Genomic DNA, 18,259 nt, shown 5'->3' with positions numbered 1-18,259 from the left:
AGCAAGAACATTCTGGATTATGTAGATTTATGAATCAAAGTTCACAACCGAATTCCAGTTTACAATGAGGAAAAACGGGTTACATAATCTATTGTTTACAAATTAATCCTTGAAGATGATTAATATCAGGCCTTCACCTCGTGATTCCTGTATTTATTAATTCTTTCAATAAAGTGATTTTGAATGTGCCTCTTTGCCCATATTTCTCGAAATGACTCTGATCCAGTGTGTCCCACTGCCTCATTAAGCTCTCTGCATTCATGATATATCAAGCCCAACTCTGTTTTTCTATTCATGCTGCTCCCTCTCTTTGGAGTGATCCATTCCTCCTTTCTTCTGAGGTACATTTTATCCTTACTTCTGGAGGTATTCAAATCCCTAATAGTAGTATTAATGCACATGAGCATTTATGAAGCACATTTTCTGTGCTAGGCCTAATACCATCTTCCCTAAAGAGGTAGCTCATTTAAACTTTACAACAAGCCTTTGAAAGATAATTTTTTCAAGAAGTAAAATTTTTATCTTCTTTATAGGTGTACAAGCTGATTTTCAAACATGTGAAGCAATTTTCATGAAGTAATTTTGCAATGGAGCAGAGCCAAAGTTTGAACCTAGGACTTCCTGACTCTAAATAAAGCCTTCAATTTTTCCATTGCAGATACAGGAGACAAAGAGATCTATTAAAGGAATCTAATAAAGAGTCTATTAACTATTAACCTTGTACTCGCTTGGAACACACTTTATGGCTTACTTGCCTGCCTTCTTGATTTCCATGTCTTGTTTTCATTGTGATGTCATCTTACTTCCCACCTCATGGTGCATTCCCATACCAACAGAAAACCAATTATTTGCCAAGTGTGTGAAAGAGAACGTAGTGGACAGGGAAAGTCTTGGTCTTTCTGGATAGTGTGGTTCAGGTACAATTATCTACTGTACCTTTTACATGTCCCTCATCCATGAATCTCTTTCTGATTAATACCCTCTCTCTTCCGTCTCTTAACTTAGAACTGTGACATCACCCATAGCCAAGACTACATAGTTCACCTTTTTATTAAATAGTCTCTTTCATTTGTTGTTGAATTATTGGTCACGTCTCCCCAACCAGAGTATAAATTACTTCTGTGTATCTTGTTCTGTATGTATTTGACCTTGCCCTATGGCACCCGCCCAAATGCCAGGCTAATCACTGGCATTTCTTACATACTGTTGATTGAGTGATTGATTATCTTCATCTTTACATTATGAGTGGACAAAAAGAGAAGTCATAAAATTAAAGTTCATTCCCCAGAGATGAGAAACATAGCTGAATATATTAACTCTTGGTCATAAATCACTCAAAGAAGGTGACATAATTCTCACATAACAGCACAAATAGCTGGTACCTTTTATTTTTCAAAAGGTATTAATAGTTATTTTCTGGATTCACACAGTGTGTTTTCTAGATTAGCAAGTTTTCCAAACTAACTGTAGCTTGTCTCATTAGCCATCAAAAATGTATTTTTTAGTAAACAGTTTTCAATGCAAATCTTTAGAAGAAAGGGGTATACAATTACTGCCTTTTAAAATAGAATGCATTGAAATACAGTTAAATTTTTCCTTGACTGGTCATTCTTCAAAAATTTTTAAGAAGCCACTATATTAAGTCTGTTATAGAAAATACTAAAAACATTAGAGACATGAAGATTAAAAAGAATGTTTTTAACCACCATAATACCTGTTTTCAGTGAGTTTATACTTTCAAGAGGAAGTCAGATGTATAGAAGGATGAGTTACAACCAAGCCTCTTAAAGACTGGTTGGAGGTAATAAGGTTGTGTTTTGGGATCCCATCAGGAATCAGGAGATTTTAGCCTAAGAATTGCTATCTGTGGTAGTTATGGAAGATGAGTTAGGATTTAAGAAGGAATGATGTGGCATTCCAGAAGGAGCAAAGGAGGCACTTTCCAAAAGAATCCAAGAGAATGGTGAACTGGGGAGATGGTAGAATATTCAGCATGCTGGATACCAAACAGTCTGAGGCTAGTTCTAAACTTTAAAGGAACATAAAAAATTCACATTGCATCATGTTACTTCCCTACTTAGAAACCTCCATTGATCTCATATCAGTTGCTGAATAAAAGTCTTACCTTGCTAAAGTACCTAAGAAATGTAAGCAAGCCCAGCGCAGATGAGCAAAGCCACATGTTTGACCACTTGTTGACCACAGATGCATGAGTGAACTGAACAAAGATCATTTCACTCTGGGCCAGAGCTGCTGAACCTCCTAGCTGTATTGTAGACTCACAAATAATAATAAATGGCCACTGTTTTAAGCTACTAGGACTTAGGATAATTTGTAACTCAGTAAATGTTTAGCTGATAAATTATATTAGTGTTTATCAATTCTTTTTTCCTAAAATAAAATGACTTTGCTGTATTTATTATAAACAAAGAAATGTGAAGATGTATAGAAACAAATTTTGCTGAGCAAATAGAGCTATGGTATTTCTTTGAGCTGGCATAGATGCAATTCATTTTAATTTCATCTCTTGTTATAAACTTGGCTCAAAATTGATAATTAATCCTTCACTGTATGGGCATAAGTAGATACATGCACATATTCGTGCTATATATAACATTCAAAAATTTTACCAAACCCTAGAATTTTCATATCCTTGATATTTTTAAAGAACTATTTTTATTTTGGATAATTTCAAACATAATAGACATAAAAATAGAGAGAATAGCATAATGAAATTCCATATACCCATCACTCAGCTTCAGTAATTACCAACATCTTGTGGATGTTGTTGTTTGTAGCAGGCTTTTGTTTTGGTACTTGTTTTCTTTTCTTTTGAGGATATGAGTGGTGTTCAGTCCAACTAAGAACAAATTTGCAGTTTGTTCCTGCATTGCTGAAAAGAAAATTCTTAAAATGACTAACCCCCCTTTGTTACCAAGTAACTCTTGGCTATGCACTGATAGCAAAAGTAATATAACAGCATTTGCAGCATAATTAGATTTGAATTGCAAGTTTTATTTAAAGAATGCCTGATCTTACTGCTCATAGGCATGCTTTTCTTTCTTGTTTTTTTTTTTTTTTGTGGTTATCACATTTTTAATGACTTGTGATAGACTTTTATTTTATGAAACAATAGAAAACTACCATAGGAGCTCTTTATCTTTAGTAAGCGTTTAGACATTGTTGAAGCTGCTTAAAATCCTTTTAGGTAGGAGGCTATTATTTGATAAATGCCCATTTTTATAAAATGATTTCTGCAAAAAAGACAATTCCCAACAGTGTTACTTGAATGAATGATAACCATCTAAACAGGAAAACAATTATGATTATGTAGGCAAGTAAGTTGTAGCAGTTCTATTTTCCGAACAAATGAATGAATGGAAATTTAGGTTTCTGTTTGTTCACTGTAACCGGAATAGAGAATACAAAATGCTTTTCCTCCAGTCTGCCTTCCAGATGTATTTCTTGGGAAGGAAGGAAATATGAGAGGACAGGAGGGATGGAGGGAGGGATAGAGGGAGAAGAGAAGGAAGAAAGAAAGAAAAGAGGGAAAGAAAGTTGGAAGGGAGGATAAACAGAAAGAAGGGAAGAAAAGAGAGAGAGGGAAAGAGGCTAATTATTTGTAGACATTTTTTAAGCAGTAATACCATTAAATTTCACAGCCTATAATTTAGTGCATGATATTTATATAAATATTGGAAGTTCAGGGTTTCAGCTGTGCAGAAGTTAGCTGGATTCATAGAATATCAAAGGAACCTGTGCTATCTCCCAGTGCAGTCTTTTCATTGACAGAAGTCAAGAAAGTTAAAGCAAGTGTAGAAGTTGAATATGTCACTATTTGACAGATTACTGTTATTGCCCCATAAAAAGCTGACCACCAATGAAATTTAATTCATTCATTAGAATTGAATTCAGTAATAGTAGAATTGTTTGTTTAATTTATGTTTCCACATATTATGCAAAAGTGACTTTTTTAACAGGATTTGGGTAGTGATAAAATCTCACTCTAAAGGAAGTCTGTAATATTTTATACAATTACTACAGCAGTTTCAAAAATTTAGTTCGTATTCATAAACCTTGAAGTTCAGTGGAGAGAACATGCTTATTCAGGTTCATTTTCTCTTTGGTAACAGTTTTAATGGGATTTCTAGAAAGCTTCCCCATTGTTTGGTCCACTATCATGAGAGCTTCAAATTGTATGTCATAATCAAGTTCTGTAATCATTAAAAGGTTCTGCTTATGAGAGCCTATGACAGATGTAATCCTCCTTTTCAATTTTAAGAAATCAGTGCAAACTTATTCAAATTCTACAATAAGAGCTTCACCATTGTTAAATACAGTTTAGTTCAAACACAGACCTTTCCATCTCTGTTTCCAAACATGTCTCCCCAGAATCTACCCCATATCATCAGAAACTCCAGAGACAAATGAGGTGCTGAGTAGAAAGCATATTAGAAATCACAAATGTTGGAAAGCAGTCTACAGAACTGGAAAGCACGTGACCATTAAAATCAAATGACATAGGTTCAGATCTTGGTGGCTATCTTCACTGGCTGTTTGGGAAGAAACTTCTAGATATTTTCATTGTAGCAAACAGATGAACAAATGAAACAATGTAATTTCATACCCCCAAATGCAATATAAGTGTTAATTTTTCCTATGCATATGCTTATTTGCAATCTTTTATTTATGTTCTTGTGTCTTTAAAGTCTTAAATTGATGCTGAGAGTTCCAGCTTACATATCAACTAATAGTTTGTGAATGAAATTTAGCAGCATGTGCTATGTTAACTTTTAATGATAAATTGAGATATTACATGGGGCTACTTTGTTTTTAATCCCTGGCTAGCTCCCTTAAATACTTACTGACACTTATCAAAAAATAAATTATTTTTAGGCTGCCTTCTTTTGGTAAATATGTGTTCAGTGATTGCAAACAAATTTCAAATTAACTGAAGTATAATAGTATTAGGAAGCTTTTGCTGTGAAATAATTATGTAGTATTTCATCACCTAAATGTTTTATAATAAGTTAGAATTATTTCTGCAGTTGTGGAATGCCTCTGCTCTTCTGCATTTAATGGTTTATTCTATGTCTTTAGAGAACAGCCTCTTATTTTTTGTTGTTTGGATAAGGGCAAGAGGCCTTGATGGTGGTCATTCTTCCTGTAAGGGTTTGGAAGGAGGAAGAGAAGGTTACTCATTGTTTATGTGGACTTGCAAATTAATTCTTCTCATTTTGACCTCCCATCTCTCCCTTGCACCCTGTCAGACATACCTGACTTTTCTGGGTGCTTAGCCTGTGTAGAGTTCCATACACCCTTCATGGCTTTTTTGATGGCTATGGTCCACTCCACGGTAGCCCAGACTGTAGCTTCCTTCACCCTGTTTCATCAATCCCCATGTTTCCAGTTGCTTTCTGCCTACCAAAAAAGTAGTGTCCTGTCCAATTCAGGCTTGAAATATAGATAATAAAACTGCTTTAAATATATGGTTATCATAGGGCAAGTTTTCTCCATCTCAGCACTATTGATATCCAGAACCAAATAATTATCAGGAGGGGGTCTTTTAAGTGCATTGTAGGAAGTTTAGCAGTATCCCTTGTCGAGTAGTACTCCCCTCGCCAGTTGTGACAACCCCAGTTGAGAAATTACTGTCAGAGAGCTGTACCAGTGAGTAATTGTTCAAGATACTGTATCATGAAGAAGAAGCCAAGAAATGTGAATATCTTATACACTGAAGTACAGTAAAAATAAACCAACCGACTATAATCTAGAAGGACATTAAATTATATTACACTATACTATGGAAATATGATGTCTTACTGTGATATTCTAAGCCAAGCAGAGAATTAAATATTTTCTGACTTTCAGTAGTAACATGGTGCCTTTTGTGTATTCCACAATTTCCCTTAATAAGCATTTCCAGACAGCCTGGGATTTATCATTTTCATTTCTTGAGGACTTTTTATCTACTAATAGAAAAAGAAAAAATGATATGCTAAGATAATTTTGCTTACTTTCTCATTGCTAGGGAAGAGATACTTTCCCTCTTGGGACATATAATTTTTTGGAATTGACTATTGTCCCTAGAAGCTAATTGGTGACCATTAATTCTTTCCTTGCCTGTCAACAGAAGGGAAACAGTAGTTGGCATGCTCACCTACTTGATTATAGCTATTATTTCAATCAGCATTCTTTTCCTAGGGTTCATAATTTCTGTAGATAATTATGTACTGTTTCCTTTTTCTCATCATTTTTTGCTTTAGCTTTGAATACACACAAATTTATTTAAGATGGTTGAAATCAGTCATGCAGTCTGAATTTATCCCCACAATATTTATGCAAAATTTACTGCAGCAGTTGTTTTAAAAAGAAAAGTTAAAAATATTAAACTACCTTTATTTACTCTGTCTACCTACAGTCTCTTTTGTTTGCCCTCCATATTTTTCTCAGATCATTGCATCAGAATCATCTGAACCCTAACATTAGCTCCTTGTTATCTAACTTTTCCTATGATATTCTTGAGTGATTCTATTTTCAAAACAGTTATTCAATGAATATAATCTTTTCATTGTTTATGTTACCTGGGAGATGTATCAAGATAAGGGAAAGTGATGAAATATAAATTCCATTACTTCTTTGTTAGTACTTCATAATTAATATTTTTAAATAAGAAAAAAACTAAATTATACATGATGATATTAAATTTGCCCACTGAATATGTGCCATATGTCATCGAAACAAGGGAATACTGGAGAATTGTTCTTAGTGTCTTGGCTAAGCATGGTCCTGATTCTACTAGTCAAAAATTAGTTTGGTGGTATACTTGTTTTTTAATGAATGGTGTTAAAACAAAAGATAGTAGAGGTTATCCAGAGTTCATCTCATGATAAATGAATATGGCATTAGCGTGAAATACGAAAGTTTTTAAGACTGTTTTCTCAGTCCTTTGGGGGACCAGAGGGAGAAGATGAGTCATCAGTTAGTGACTCGATTTTTCAAAATACGTCATTGATCAATAGTAAAATTCTCTAGCCTCTATGGCTAATGGGAGGTGACTGAATTGATTTATAAAAACATGTCTTTTGATTCCTAGTGCCCCATAAAACTACCCCTCTTGTACTGTCCCCCATATCATTAAGTGGCAGTGCCCTTCATATATTTGCTCAAGCCCATAACTGAGGGTCCCCTGTAACTCTAGATTTTCATTCACATTCCATTTCAAAGTCCTCAATAAATTTTGTTAGTTCTACCTACCAAATAGATAATTTAAAGGAAAAAAATCCTACCATTCCCATCAGCAATACTAATATATCATCACCACTCAGTGTACTGCTTCAGTACCCTTCTTACTGGCCTTCCTGCTTCCACTCTGCCTTACTGCCTCCACATGACTCCATCCTCCCAGACTTCAGCACCAGGGTTCCAGAGTGATACTTTTGGCAGATAAATACTACCAGAGGCTCTCTCCAGAAATCTCCAGTGTATTCGCATTATGCTTAGAATGAAACACAATTCTTTTCTGTCTTCTACAAGACCATGCCTGAATTGGACCATGGCTGTCTCTGAATTCATTGCCACTCTTTCCTTTGGTCAGTATGGCTGAAATGATCTGTGCCATCCCTCAAATATGCCAAGTGCACTCCCATCTCTCGGCCTTTGTACTTATTCTTCCCTCTGCCTGCCATAATCTTCCTCCACGTGTTTACCTGGCTGGTTTTCTTGTTTCACACAGATTTGTTTCAAATGATTTTCAGAGCAAATTTTCCTGACATTCCCCTAAAATAGCACCTGCATTAATCTCTTTCTCTTTAGCTTCTTTATTTCTTCTAGTGCTTATGTGATATAATATTATGCATATATTAATTTATGTGTATATTTTCCACCTCCCTATCTGGAAGGCAGGCTCCATGAGAGCAGGGATTTTGTCTGTCTCATTCCCTATTATACCTTTTTGTAACTAGAAAAGTGCCTGGCAAAGAGGAGCTGTTTTAAAAATACTTGTTGAATGAATGAATGAACATATTTCTTTTATTTGCATTATAAGCAACACTTGTCACTCTATATGAATAAAATACTAAGTATCAAAGCTAGTCAAATGAATTTTTGATTTTCCAGAATATATGCATTTTGAGAGATATATTAAGAGTTACATCCTTGGGAGTATTAGTTTTATCACTTTGACATGACTCTTAGATCAAGGTTATCGTGTATATGGTGTTAATTTGTTCATAAACTGTTTTACCTGCACTCTCTGCTCAGTTGCTTTGCCACTTCTTCCTCTTTGAGGCTTCTGAGGTTCCAGGGATCCATTAGAAGTTACCACAATTGTTGGCAACAAAAAGGAGAAATTTCGCCAATCCTAATGCCTTAGGGATACGTGAAAAATAAAGCACCTTTCTTCCCCCAAATGGCTTCACCTAGTATACACTGATATTTTCTCCCATCCATTCATTTTTTTTCTCCCAAGTACTATCTTCTACTATTAAAAACTAGTGCGTACACATTCCTGACCAAAGACAACAGAACTGAAATCCCATTCTTACTGAAGCTCTATGAGTAATCCGCATTCCGTTGACTTGCTAGGAAAATAGGCAGTTGTTTGTCAACTTTTTTAAGTTTTAAAAAAAAGTACATGCAGACAACAAAACAAACCAAAAAACCCATTGTAAAATGGAGCATGTTGTTGGGATTTCCACAAAGCATGTTTTATCATTAGCCAGATAGATCTGTGAGTATTGTCTTGTGACCAGATTTAGTTGATAGGTTTAAATAGGGTCGTAAGGAAATTACCTCTGTGTATAGTATAGTACTCACTGCAATGCATCATATATCTGTTCGCATCTCACACATTCTTATGTATAACTCCATGTCTTATCTTTTTATTTCTAATATAGTACTTACTATTTGCAGGTACTTCATAAAGACTCTTAAAATTGAGTCATGGAGTTATGTTTTAATTGTTTACCTAGGTTGTAAGCTCTGTGAGGGTTAAAAGCTGTATTTTGTTTACCTTTGAGTTCTTTATCATCCCAGTACATTGCTTGCATATCTAAAAGTCTTCAAAATGCTTTTGTTGAATTGTGTTCTTGAAGATGGACCAGTTTTCCTGCTACAGAAACTAAAGTAGGAAATATTAATGATTCTTAAATTCAAGATCTAAATGCCTTTTGAACCTTTAGCTAAACATCCAGTTCATTGTTTTACAAACAATATTTTTCGTCTCAATCTATATAGAATGCAAAATACTCTTGTCCCAAACTTTGATGGGTATCATTAGAACAGGTGTGTTTTCCATCTACTGCATCCAGATACTTAATCTGTTATCCTATTTAATCCTCACACCAAGCCATAAGGGAAAACTGTTCATATCACATTTTATACATAAGGGGACTGAGATAGAGAATTTAAATTACTTCTCCAACTTGCTAGACCAACCAGGCAGTCAGGAGTTATTAGTCCCATGTCTCCCTGAAAAGCACATATTGTATTATCTTTTTCACTCTACCATAATGCTTTTAAGAAACAAAGCAGAGAAGGTATTAATTAAAATACATTTTAAAGAGAATCTATGATTTTGAAAGAACAGATTTTTGTGATAGGACAATTTTACGTATCCAAGAAGTATTGATTATTCTCAGTATTTGAGAGACTAAAGTTAAATTTTAGAGGGATATCTGGTCAAAACATAGGTACACTAATCCTAAATATCTCATATTTCTCTCTGCTTTAAGAACATTAGAAAAAAATTGAGACTACTTGACTTCATTACCTTGATCTATTGTCACTTTTGTTTCAGAGAACAGAATCCTATTTTGCACTATTCCATAGCACAGGTGTACATGGAATGTGGAAAAAAGAGAGACTTCATCCCTTCGTGATTATTTAGGGAACCTTAACATAAAGAATCATTCCTATGCACAGCTTCATGTATACCCACTTCCAAATGTTTCTCTAACTAGCAACTGGTAAGGAAAACAAATATTCTTTAAAATTCCCGCTCTCTGAAAGTGAGGAACAGTTTTGTCAATTAGGACATATTAACAACTCAGTAGGAAATGCACTATTTAAAATAAAAATGAAGCTTTTTTATTTTAAATTACTATGTCATCTTTAATGTCAATAGGATGCTCTGAAGAATAAAATGAGAGCTTGAAAATATTTTTATTGGTGGATACATAGAAATATTTGCATCCATAATTAGCTACAGAAACATCTCCACTGTAATTGTTGTATACTTATTTTTGTAGAGAAAATATGATTACAATTTAAAATCAACCTGTGCTTCATGTCACTAGTGTCAGACTTGCTTTATTTTTCAATGATTTCAGCTTAGTGAGTGTGTGTGTGTGTGTGTGTGTGTGTGTCTAAGAGAGACAGAGAGAAAGAGAGTCCCAAAAGGCAAGTTTTTTTCTTGACAATAAAATGTCAGTTGGTCTACTCATGGTCTAATGCTAATTACTTTGTTTTTTTTTTTTGTAACTAATTTGTTTGAATTTCCTTCCAGTCCCACCTTTGCCCATGCAGAAAATAAAGAGGGCTTTGTGTTTGTGTGTATGTGTTCATTTTGTTTGGTCATTACCATTCCTGCGTTGGTTTGCCAGTTCTGTCTTCTGTCAACTTAATTCAACTTACATTTTTTTAAACATCCTAAAGTGTCAGAAACATTCAAATAATGGATAATTCAGCACATATTTTTCTTTGTGGCAGCACAATTGGTCACCCTCACATGACCTTGGAGCTGAGATATATCTTACCTTTAATGGTCATCCCATTTCACAGTCATGTGTCCAATCTGTAGTCATCTGTTGTGCTGTCTGTTAGTTTCAGTTCACTTTCACCAAAGACAGGTGAGTCACAAAAGAAACATGCCTAAAGGACCTCCCTCCATAGCATATCAAAACAAGACACTTAGAGATGGCGGGTCCTACAGTACAAGTGCTCTGTAGGTTATGGTCAGTCACTTAGATGCATGTTTTTGCTCTCCTGATAGAATGCTTACACTTTGAGGGGGCGCATTCCACAGAACTATAGTAGTTGCTTGACAGAATTTTCAAGGAGCAGGTCACAAAGTTTTGGGAGGCGAAGAGCTAGCAAGGACTCTAGCTTGAATTTGTTCTGTTACCTTTGCCAAGCCAGCTGTACTTTTGGTACCTCAGTCACTTAATCTCTAAAACAAGGAATTGAATCAGCCCAGATTTTTTTCACTAATACTATTATTTTTTTAACTTCTGATGACTATATGATATAAGGGCAGAAATCAGAGATATTCCAAACCCCCTATCATACTACCTAGCACATTATAGTGTTCAGTATACATCAGTTGAGTTGAACTGGATTTTTTGGTGAAAATTCTGGATGAAATACTGATGTATAAGATAAATAAAAGCAGAGCTCCTTTTATCAGAGAGGGGTGGGCAGTATAACAAGGTATGGAGTCAAACCCCACGATCACTCCTTATCTCTATCTGCATTTCACCTTCCTGGTGGGGCACTATGGAAACCATAGGGCTTGAGGGAACACTTAAAAATCAAAGAACTTAATAAGCATATAATTTTCTCTGGCTCCACCCTTCTCTAATTCCTCTGCTATCTTGGAGTCGTGCATGAGGGTAATGTGAAAGGTCTTAGGGATGTAACATTATGCAGTTGGATGGGTGATGGGTTGGAATGGAGAACCACACAACAATTTCATATTTATGAACAAATGTTGTACATATGGATTTTATTATCTTTCTGTAGATATTTTCTCTTACTCTAAGTTAGTGCAGGATGTGACTGAACAGGGACCTTTTTGTTAAGCTGCTTTCTATAACAAACTGTTAAATTGTCTACCTGTAACTACACAATTGTGAGATTTTATAAACTGAGTGAATGACTGAATAAACTGGTTATTCTGATGCCGTAGTTGCTTTTGAAGTTCACTGAAATCATTTGATAACCAGAGCCTAAGAAATGTGGCTTTCTGACTTATTTTTGGTGAACTATTTTGCTAAAATTTAGTGAATGATCTAGCTGGTAGGAGAAAAAAGCTGTTAAGATCACTTTAGGCAAGAAATACAAGTATCTTAGGTTAATCAGAGTGATGTCAAATCTTTGAAAAGAATTTCAAGGTGATTTATCTCTTCTTGTTACCTCAACTTTTCTTTCCCCTTCCTTCCCACCCTTGTGTTAAATATTAATGAAGATGAATGATTAATGCATTCACTTAATTATGAATAAAAACTATTGATCCTATGTAAGGTTGGTCTTCCAAACCAGAACTCTTAAAACTCATCCCTGTTTTTCTGAGCTGGGATGTATCATTCGTTTGCACTGACTGCATTTTCTGTTAAAGAGAGATAGAGGTGAACTGCCGACGCAGATTGAATTCTTGAATCCTCTGGTGATGAGGATACATGGCCAACTCCTGGCCTTGCTGCCTAGATCGGCCTTCTGATTATCAACCAAACTGTCATGTCCTCCTGGCAAGGAAGGAAGAAAGCCCTCAAAGCAAAAACATTTAATTCAGCAACCCTTAATTGATCATTTCTGTGCTTGTTATAGAGTGAAAGTTATAGTGACAGATTTAGAAGGGACCTGGGCATGTCCATCACAGAGGGTGAGGAGGGAGTCTTAATGAAGGAGAACTATTTGTCCAAAGTCCAGATAGTCTCATTTAGCTAGGAATGAAGTATACAATTAACAACATATCTTCAAGATGCTTAATAGCAACTCTTAGATCTGTAGACTGATAATTGAGAAATTGACAAGTGCACAGAGCAGTAATGCGTAGACACTAAAAAATCAAAGACAGTGTATTGTACAAATTAGCAATCAGTACTATAAAATGTATTGGAAAAGAAGAGGTAAAAGTGTCACTATATGTAGATGACATAATACTATATATAGAAAACCCTAAAAGGTCCACACAAAAACTACGAGAACTAATCAAAGAATTCAGCAAGGTAGCAGGTTATAAGATTAATGTACAAAAATCAGTTGCATTTCTTTACACTAATGGTGAATCAACAAGAAAAGAAAGTAAAGAAACATCCCCTTTAAAATAGCACCCAAAGTAATAAAATACCTAGGAATAAATCTAACCAAGGAGGTGAAGGACTTCTACATGGAAAACTATAAACCATTGATGAAGGAAATTAAAGAAGACTTAAAAAAATGGAAAGATATCCCATGCTCCTGGATTAGAAGAATCGATATTGTTAAAATGGTCACACTGCCCAAGGCAATCTACAGATTTAATGCAATCCCTATCAAATTACCCAGGACATATTTCACAGAACTAGAACAAATCATAATAAAATTTATATGGAACAACAAAAGACGTAGAATTAACAAAGCATTACTGAAGAGAAAGAAAGAGGCTGGAGGAATAACTCTCCCAGACTTCAGACAATACTATAGAGCTACAGTCATCAAGACAGCATGGTATTGGTACCAAAACAGACATATAGACCAATGGAACAGAAGAGAGAGCCCAGAAATGAACCCACAAACTTTTGGTGAACTAATCTTCGACAAAGGAGACAAGAAGATACAATGGAATAAAGACAGTCTCTTCAGCAAATGGTGTTGGGAAAACTGGACAGCAGCATGTAAATCAGTGAAGCTAGAACACTCCCTTACACCATACACAAAAATCAACCCAAAATGGATCAAAGACTTACACATAAGACAAGATACAATAAACCTCCTAGAAAAAAATATAGGCAAAACATTATCTCACATATATCTCAGAAATGTTCTCCTAAGGCAGTCTACCCAAGCAATAGAAATAAAAGCAAGAATAAACAAATGGGGCCTAAGTAAACTTACAAGCTTCTGCATGGCAAAGGGAACCATAAGCAAAACAAAATGACAACCTATGGAATGGGAGAAAATTTTTGCAAAAGATGAAGCCGACAAAGGCTCGATCTTCAGAATATATAAGCAGCTCATATGACTTAATAAGAAAAAAACAAACAACCCAATCCAAAACTGGACAGAAGACCTAAACAAGCAATTCTCCAAGGAAGACATACAAATGATCAATAGGCACATGAAAAAATGCTCAGTATCACTAATTATCAGAGCAATGCAAATCATAACTACAACGAGGTATCACCTCATACCAGCCAGAATGGCCATCATTCAAACGTCTACAAATCACAAATGCTGGAGAGGCTGTGGAGAAAAGGGAACCCCCGTACACTGCTGATGGGAATGCAGTTTGGTGCAGCCACTGTGGAAAACAGTATGGAAATTCCTCAAAAGACTAGGAATAGACTTACCATTTGACCCAGGAATCCCACTCCTGGGCGTATATCCAGAAGGAACCCTACTTCAAAAAGACACCTGCACCCCAATGTTCATAGCAGCACTATTTACAATAGCCAAGACATGGCAACAGCCTAAATGTCCATCAGCAGATGACTGGATAAAGAAAAGATGGTGTATTTATACAATGAAATACTATTCAGCCATAAAAAACAACACCATAATGCTATTTGCAGCAATATGGCTGTCCCTGGAGAATGTCATTGTAAGTGAAGTAAGCCAGAAAGAGAAAGAAAAATACCATATGAGATCGCTCATACGTGGAATCTAAAAAAAAAAAAAGAGCATAAACACAAAACAGAAACAGACTCATAGATATCTTACAAACTTATGATTGCCAAGGGGGCAGGGGGTGGAAAGGGACAGACTGGGAGTTCAAAATTTGTAGATACTGACAGGCTCATGCAGAATAGATAAACAAGATTATACTGTATAGCACAGAGAAATATATACAAGATCTTGTGGTAGCTCACAGTGAAAAAAAAGTGACAATGAATACACGTATGTTCATGTGTAACTGAAAAATTATGCTCTACACTGAAATTTGACACAACGTTGTAAAATGACTATAACTAAATAAAAAAATGTAAAAAATTGTAATGGATAATAGTAATAAGGGGTTCTGACTAAATGGAAAGTATCATATAAAATATTACTTGGTGAATACTTTTGTGCACGTTTGAGTATGCCACTAGTACTTGTAGTAATTTAATGCCACATTGCTACCCTATTTATAGAATATGTATATGATAAATACTTAATCTAATTACTAAGTTATGAATTTTGAGGCAATGTGATCCATGGTAAGGAAACTAGGAATGGAATTAAGAAGAATGAGACAGCAAATCATTGACATACATGATGCATATATCATGTGTATCTTTAATTAACACAGAGACAATGTAAGGTACCTTTTAGAAAGGAAAACAAGGTGCAAATTGAAAATATTTGATGAAGTACAATTACATATTCTTAAGGATTGGCCAGTTCTGATTCTATACTTCAGCAGTCTCATGTGACTGTCAACTTGGTTGTGTTATATTTGACTCATTGACAGCTAATAGCTTTGCAGCTCGCCTGAAGGTACTACGTGCAACATGTAAGTCATTACTTGGTAGAGTGCCTTGACACCCTTCTCGGAGAATGAAAAATATTTGGGAAAATAAACTGTGTTCTATCCTTCAGTTCATGCAGCATCACCATAAGTCTATATTATTATTGTGTTTCAGCCCCTCTGACTGATAAACCACCCAAGCTTTTGTATCCTGTGGAAAGTAAACTGACGATTCAAGAGATCCAGCTGGGTGAGTAAATTCCTTAATTCTGGTTAATACACTTTTCTCATTACATTCCAACATTTAAAAAACCTAGATTGTAACCTCATGTAATACTCTGAGCTAAGCCCATATTTATTTAAAGGGGGCAAAATTAGGAAATCTCAGCAAGTGCTGCCCTTTCCATCTCCCCAAGTACATGCATTAGGACTAAGCAGTACATATGGATGTAAAGACTTGTGTGTTATTTACATGGTTGCTGAGCAATTAGATAGGCTGAAGGTTTTGTTGATGGTATTATTTTGTCATTTTATAAGGCTTGAATTGGTTTTAAAACAGGCAGTATGGAACCATTTGACTTATAATATCCACTAATATGTTAAAATACAATTTTTGAAAATTGGGGGTATGGGTACAGATTCATTAAAATAAATGTCACCTTAACAGTTAAAATTTGTTTTTATCTAGTCAAATATAATGGACATTGTGCTAGTTAAGCTATGGATTATATAGTTATAAAATGTAAGCAAGTGGCTTTTATTTGAAGAACTGAAACATAAGAACATGGATAGAATATGCTTTGGTAAAAATATCTAGTTGTCCACAAATATGAATTCTAACATACTTATCTTAAAGTCTGGAATTTCTTAGTCCGATTTATCTATATTCAGTTATACTAAATTATGAGAAATCCCCCCCTTAATTATAAATGTATACAGTACCCTCAATAATATTATTTATTTTTATTTGAAGTATAGTATGCATGCATGTATATATCATATACTTTAGCAGAAAATTATGTTTTTTTAGTGGCTGGACATAAAGGGTTATCAAAATTATAAGTTTAACAGTTATTCATGTTAAGGAATTTTTTTCTTTCATTAGTCATTTGAAAGTAGAAATGCATTTATTGTATACAACTGAAAAAGAGTAGATAGCCCATCCCTTATGTTACCAATGTTATTATTGTTACTGGGGTGAGAATTAATATCAAAATTGTAAGTCTGTCTTCAAAATGAAGATTACAGACCTGATAATCTTTACTAATCACACATCCAAAGTTATAGTGCAAAAAGATAAGATGATGGTTTTAGAGCCTGTAGAATTATGGTAGTCAACAGATTTCCAACATTGTATTTACTAACTTGGAGGCCTGAAAGAATGCAATTTTATACAAGTCAGTGTACCAATATGTTTCTTTGATGGTAAACCCAGGTCTTTGGATCAATTCCATGTACATACAAATGGTATTATAATTGTCATTATTTTGAGATGGAAGACTACAAGCAGATTTAGAGCAATGCTGCATACAAAACAAACGTATTAAAATTGTATCATGCTCTTTACTCATGCTATGGTATATTGAGGTATATTAGATTGTATTGCTACTTTGAAAAGAAATTTTGAAATATAAATTTTCATAAGTGGCCATGTTCATACAGACCTTTCAATAGCTCCTATGAAGATATATTTCTAAGGAGTTATACAGAACTATAAATATCTTGCACCAAGAAGGAGTGGTTTATTGTACCACTTATCTACAATGACCATAGCAAAAGTGATGCTAACTGTATGTATCTCTTTACTTACACTGTAATTAAAATAATTTTATGATAGATGGTTACCCACTGGGTTTCCTTCTGTTGTCCCTGAATTTGGAATAAATCAGATTGTTCTCTACCTTCTACTAAAATGTCTTACAAAATGGAATAAGTAATTTGTAAAGCTTTCTTTGTCAAGTTACTTTTTCTTGAACAAAAGTTATAAAGACTGATCAAATCAAATTGAAAATATGAAAATTACTTATGCAAATTAGAAGATTTGGCTGTATATTCATTTGATGAAAGATGAGCTTGTGTTATCGAAATGCCCCCAGGACATATTCAAATTAACTCCTTTATTGTCACTGCCTAAAGGAACATGAGCTCTCTTTAAACACCAAGTAAACTGTGGACGTCAACCTGGGATTTGGATTCTTCTAAACAACTTTTGTTTTATTTTCTGATTCTAGTTCTCAGTGTGATAAACCATTTACTAGTTTGAGGAATTTAACCCTAATCCATGAATTTTTGAGCAACAGTTGACTTGAAAAACTATCTTGTTAGTGTTGTCACTTTAATAGTATTTGAGTAGGAGAGTAGCTGATCACAAAGGATAAGTGAAAATAGGAAATAATATTAAGGGCCACAAAAGGGAAAGACGCAAGATGCCTAAATATGTTTGTTTTCTACAACGTGTGCTTTGACTTTTTTACTTCCTTTGGGATTTAATTTTTGCCATTTCCAGATTTTAAAAAGCTATTAATTTCAAGAGGCACAAGAAGTGATATCAAATCCCCAGTAAGGGGACTGAGTGAAGAGTTATAGGGTGGGAGTAAAGAGGGTGGCCAGGACCAGTGGATGGGGAAGGTGTAAGTGCTGCCTACTCTCAAGAGAAGGTGAAAATGTCCAACAAAGTTTCATTGGACAAGAGCTCAGGGGTCTGACTAAACCTTGTCCTAAATTGAAGGTTAACATCAGAGGTTAATAAAATTACTATATGAATTAAATTATAAGAACAATCACCAGAAATTATACAAAGCGGAGTTAATACATGTCTGGTGACCTAACATGAACATCTTGGCTTAGTTAAATACACATCCATCCACCTGACCTTAGTAACTGTAAATC

The 18,259-nt window shown here is 34.8% G+C and overlaps 1 protein-coding gene across 2 annotated transcripts in view; it reads left to right on the top strand.

The window, feature by feature from the left end:
• The window catches only part of IL1RAPL1 (interleukin 1 receptor accessory protein like 1), a 1,149,826-nt gene that overhangs the window by 881,477 nt on the left and 250,090 nt on the right, over positions 1-18,259 (top strand). For both annotated transcript variants that reach the window (XM_031445619.2, XM_064483316.1), the window contains one exon: positions 15,546-15,620. In XM_031445619.2, coding sequence (XP_031301479.1) covers positions 15,546-15,620 — 75 coding nt within the window. The remainder of the gene's footprint in view (positions 1-15,545; positions 15,621-18,259) is intronic.

The sequence above is a fragment of the Camelus dromedarius genome, chromosome X (assembly GCF_036321535.1).
Source record: "Camelus dromedarius isolate mCamDro1 chromosome X, mCamDro1.pat, whole genome shotgun sequence".
Classification (NCBI taxonomy): Eukaryota; Metazoa; Chordata; class Mammalia; order Artiodactyla; family Camelidae; genus Camelus; species Camelus dromedarius.
Note: the sequence above shows the minus strand (reverse complement) of the source record. Positions and strands in the feature narration are given on the sequence as shown.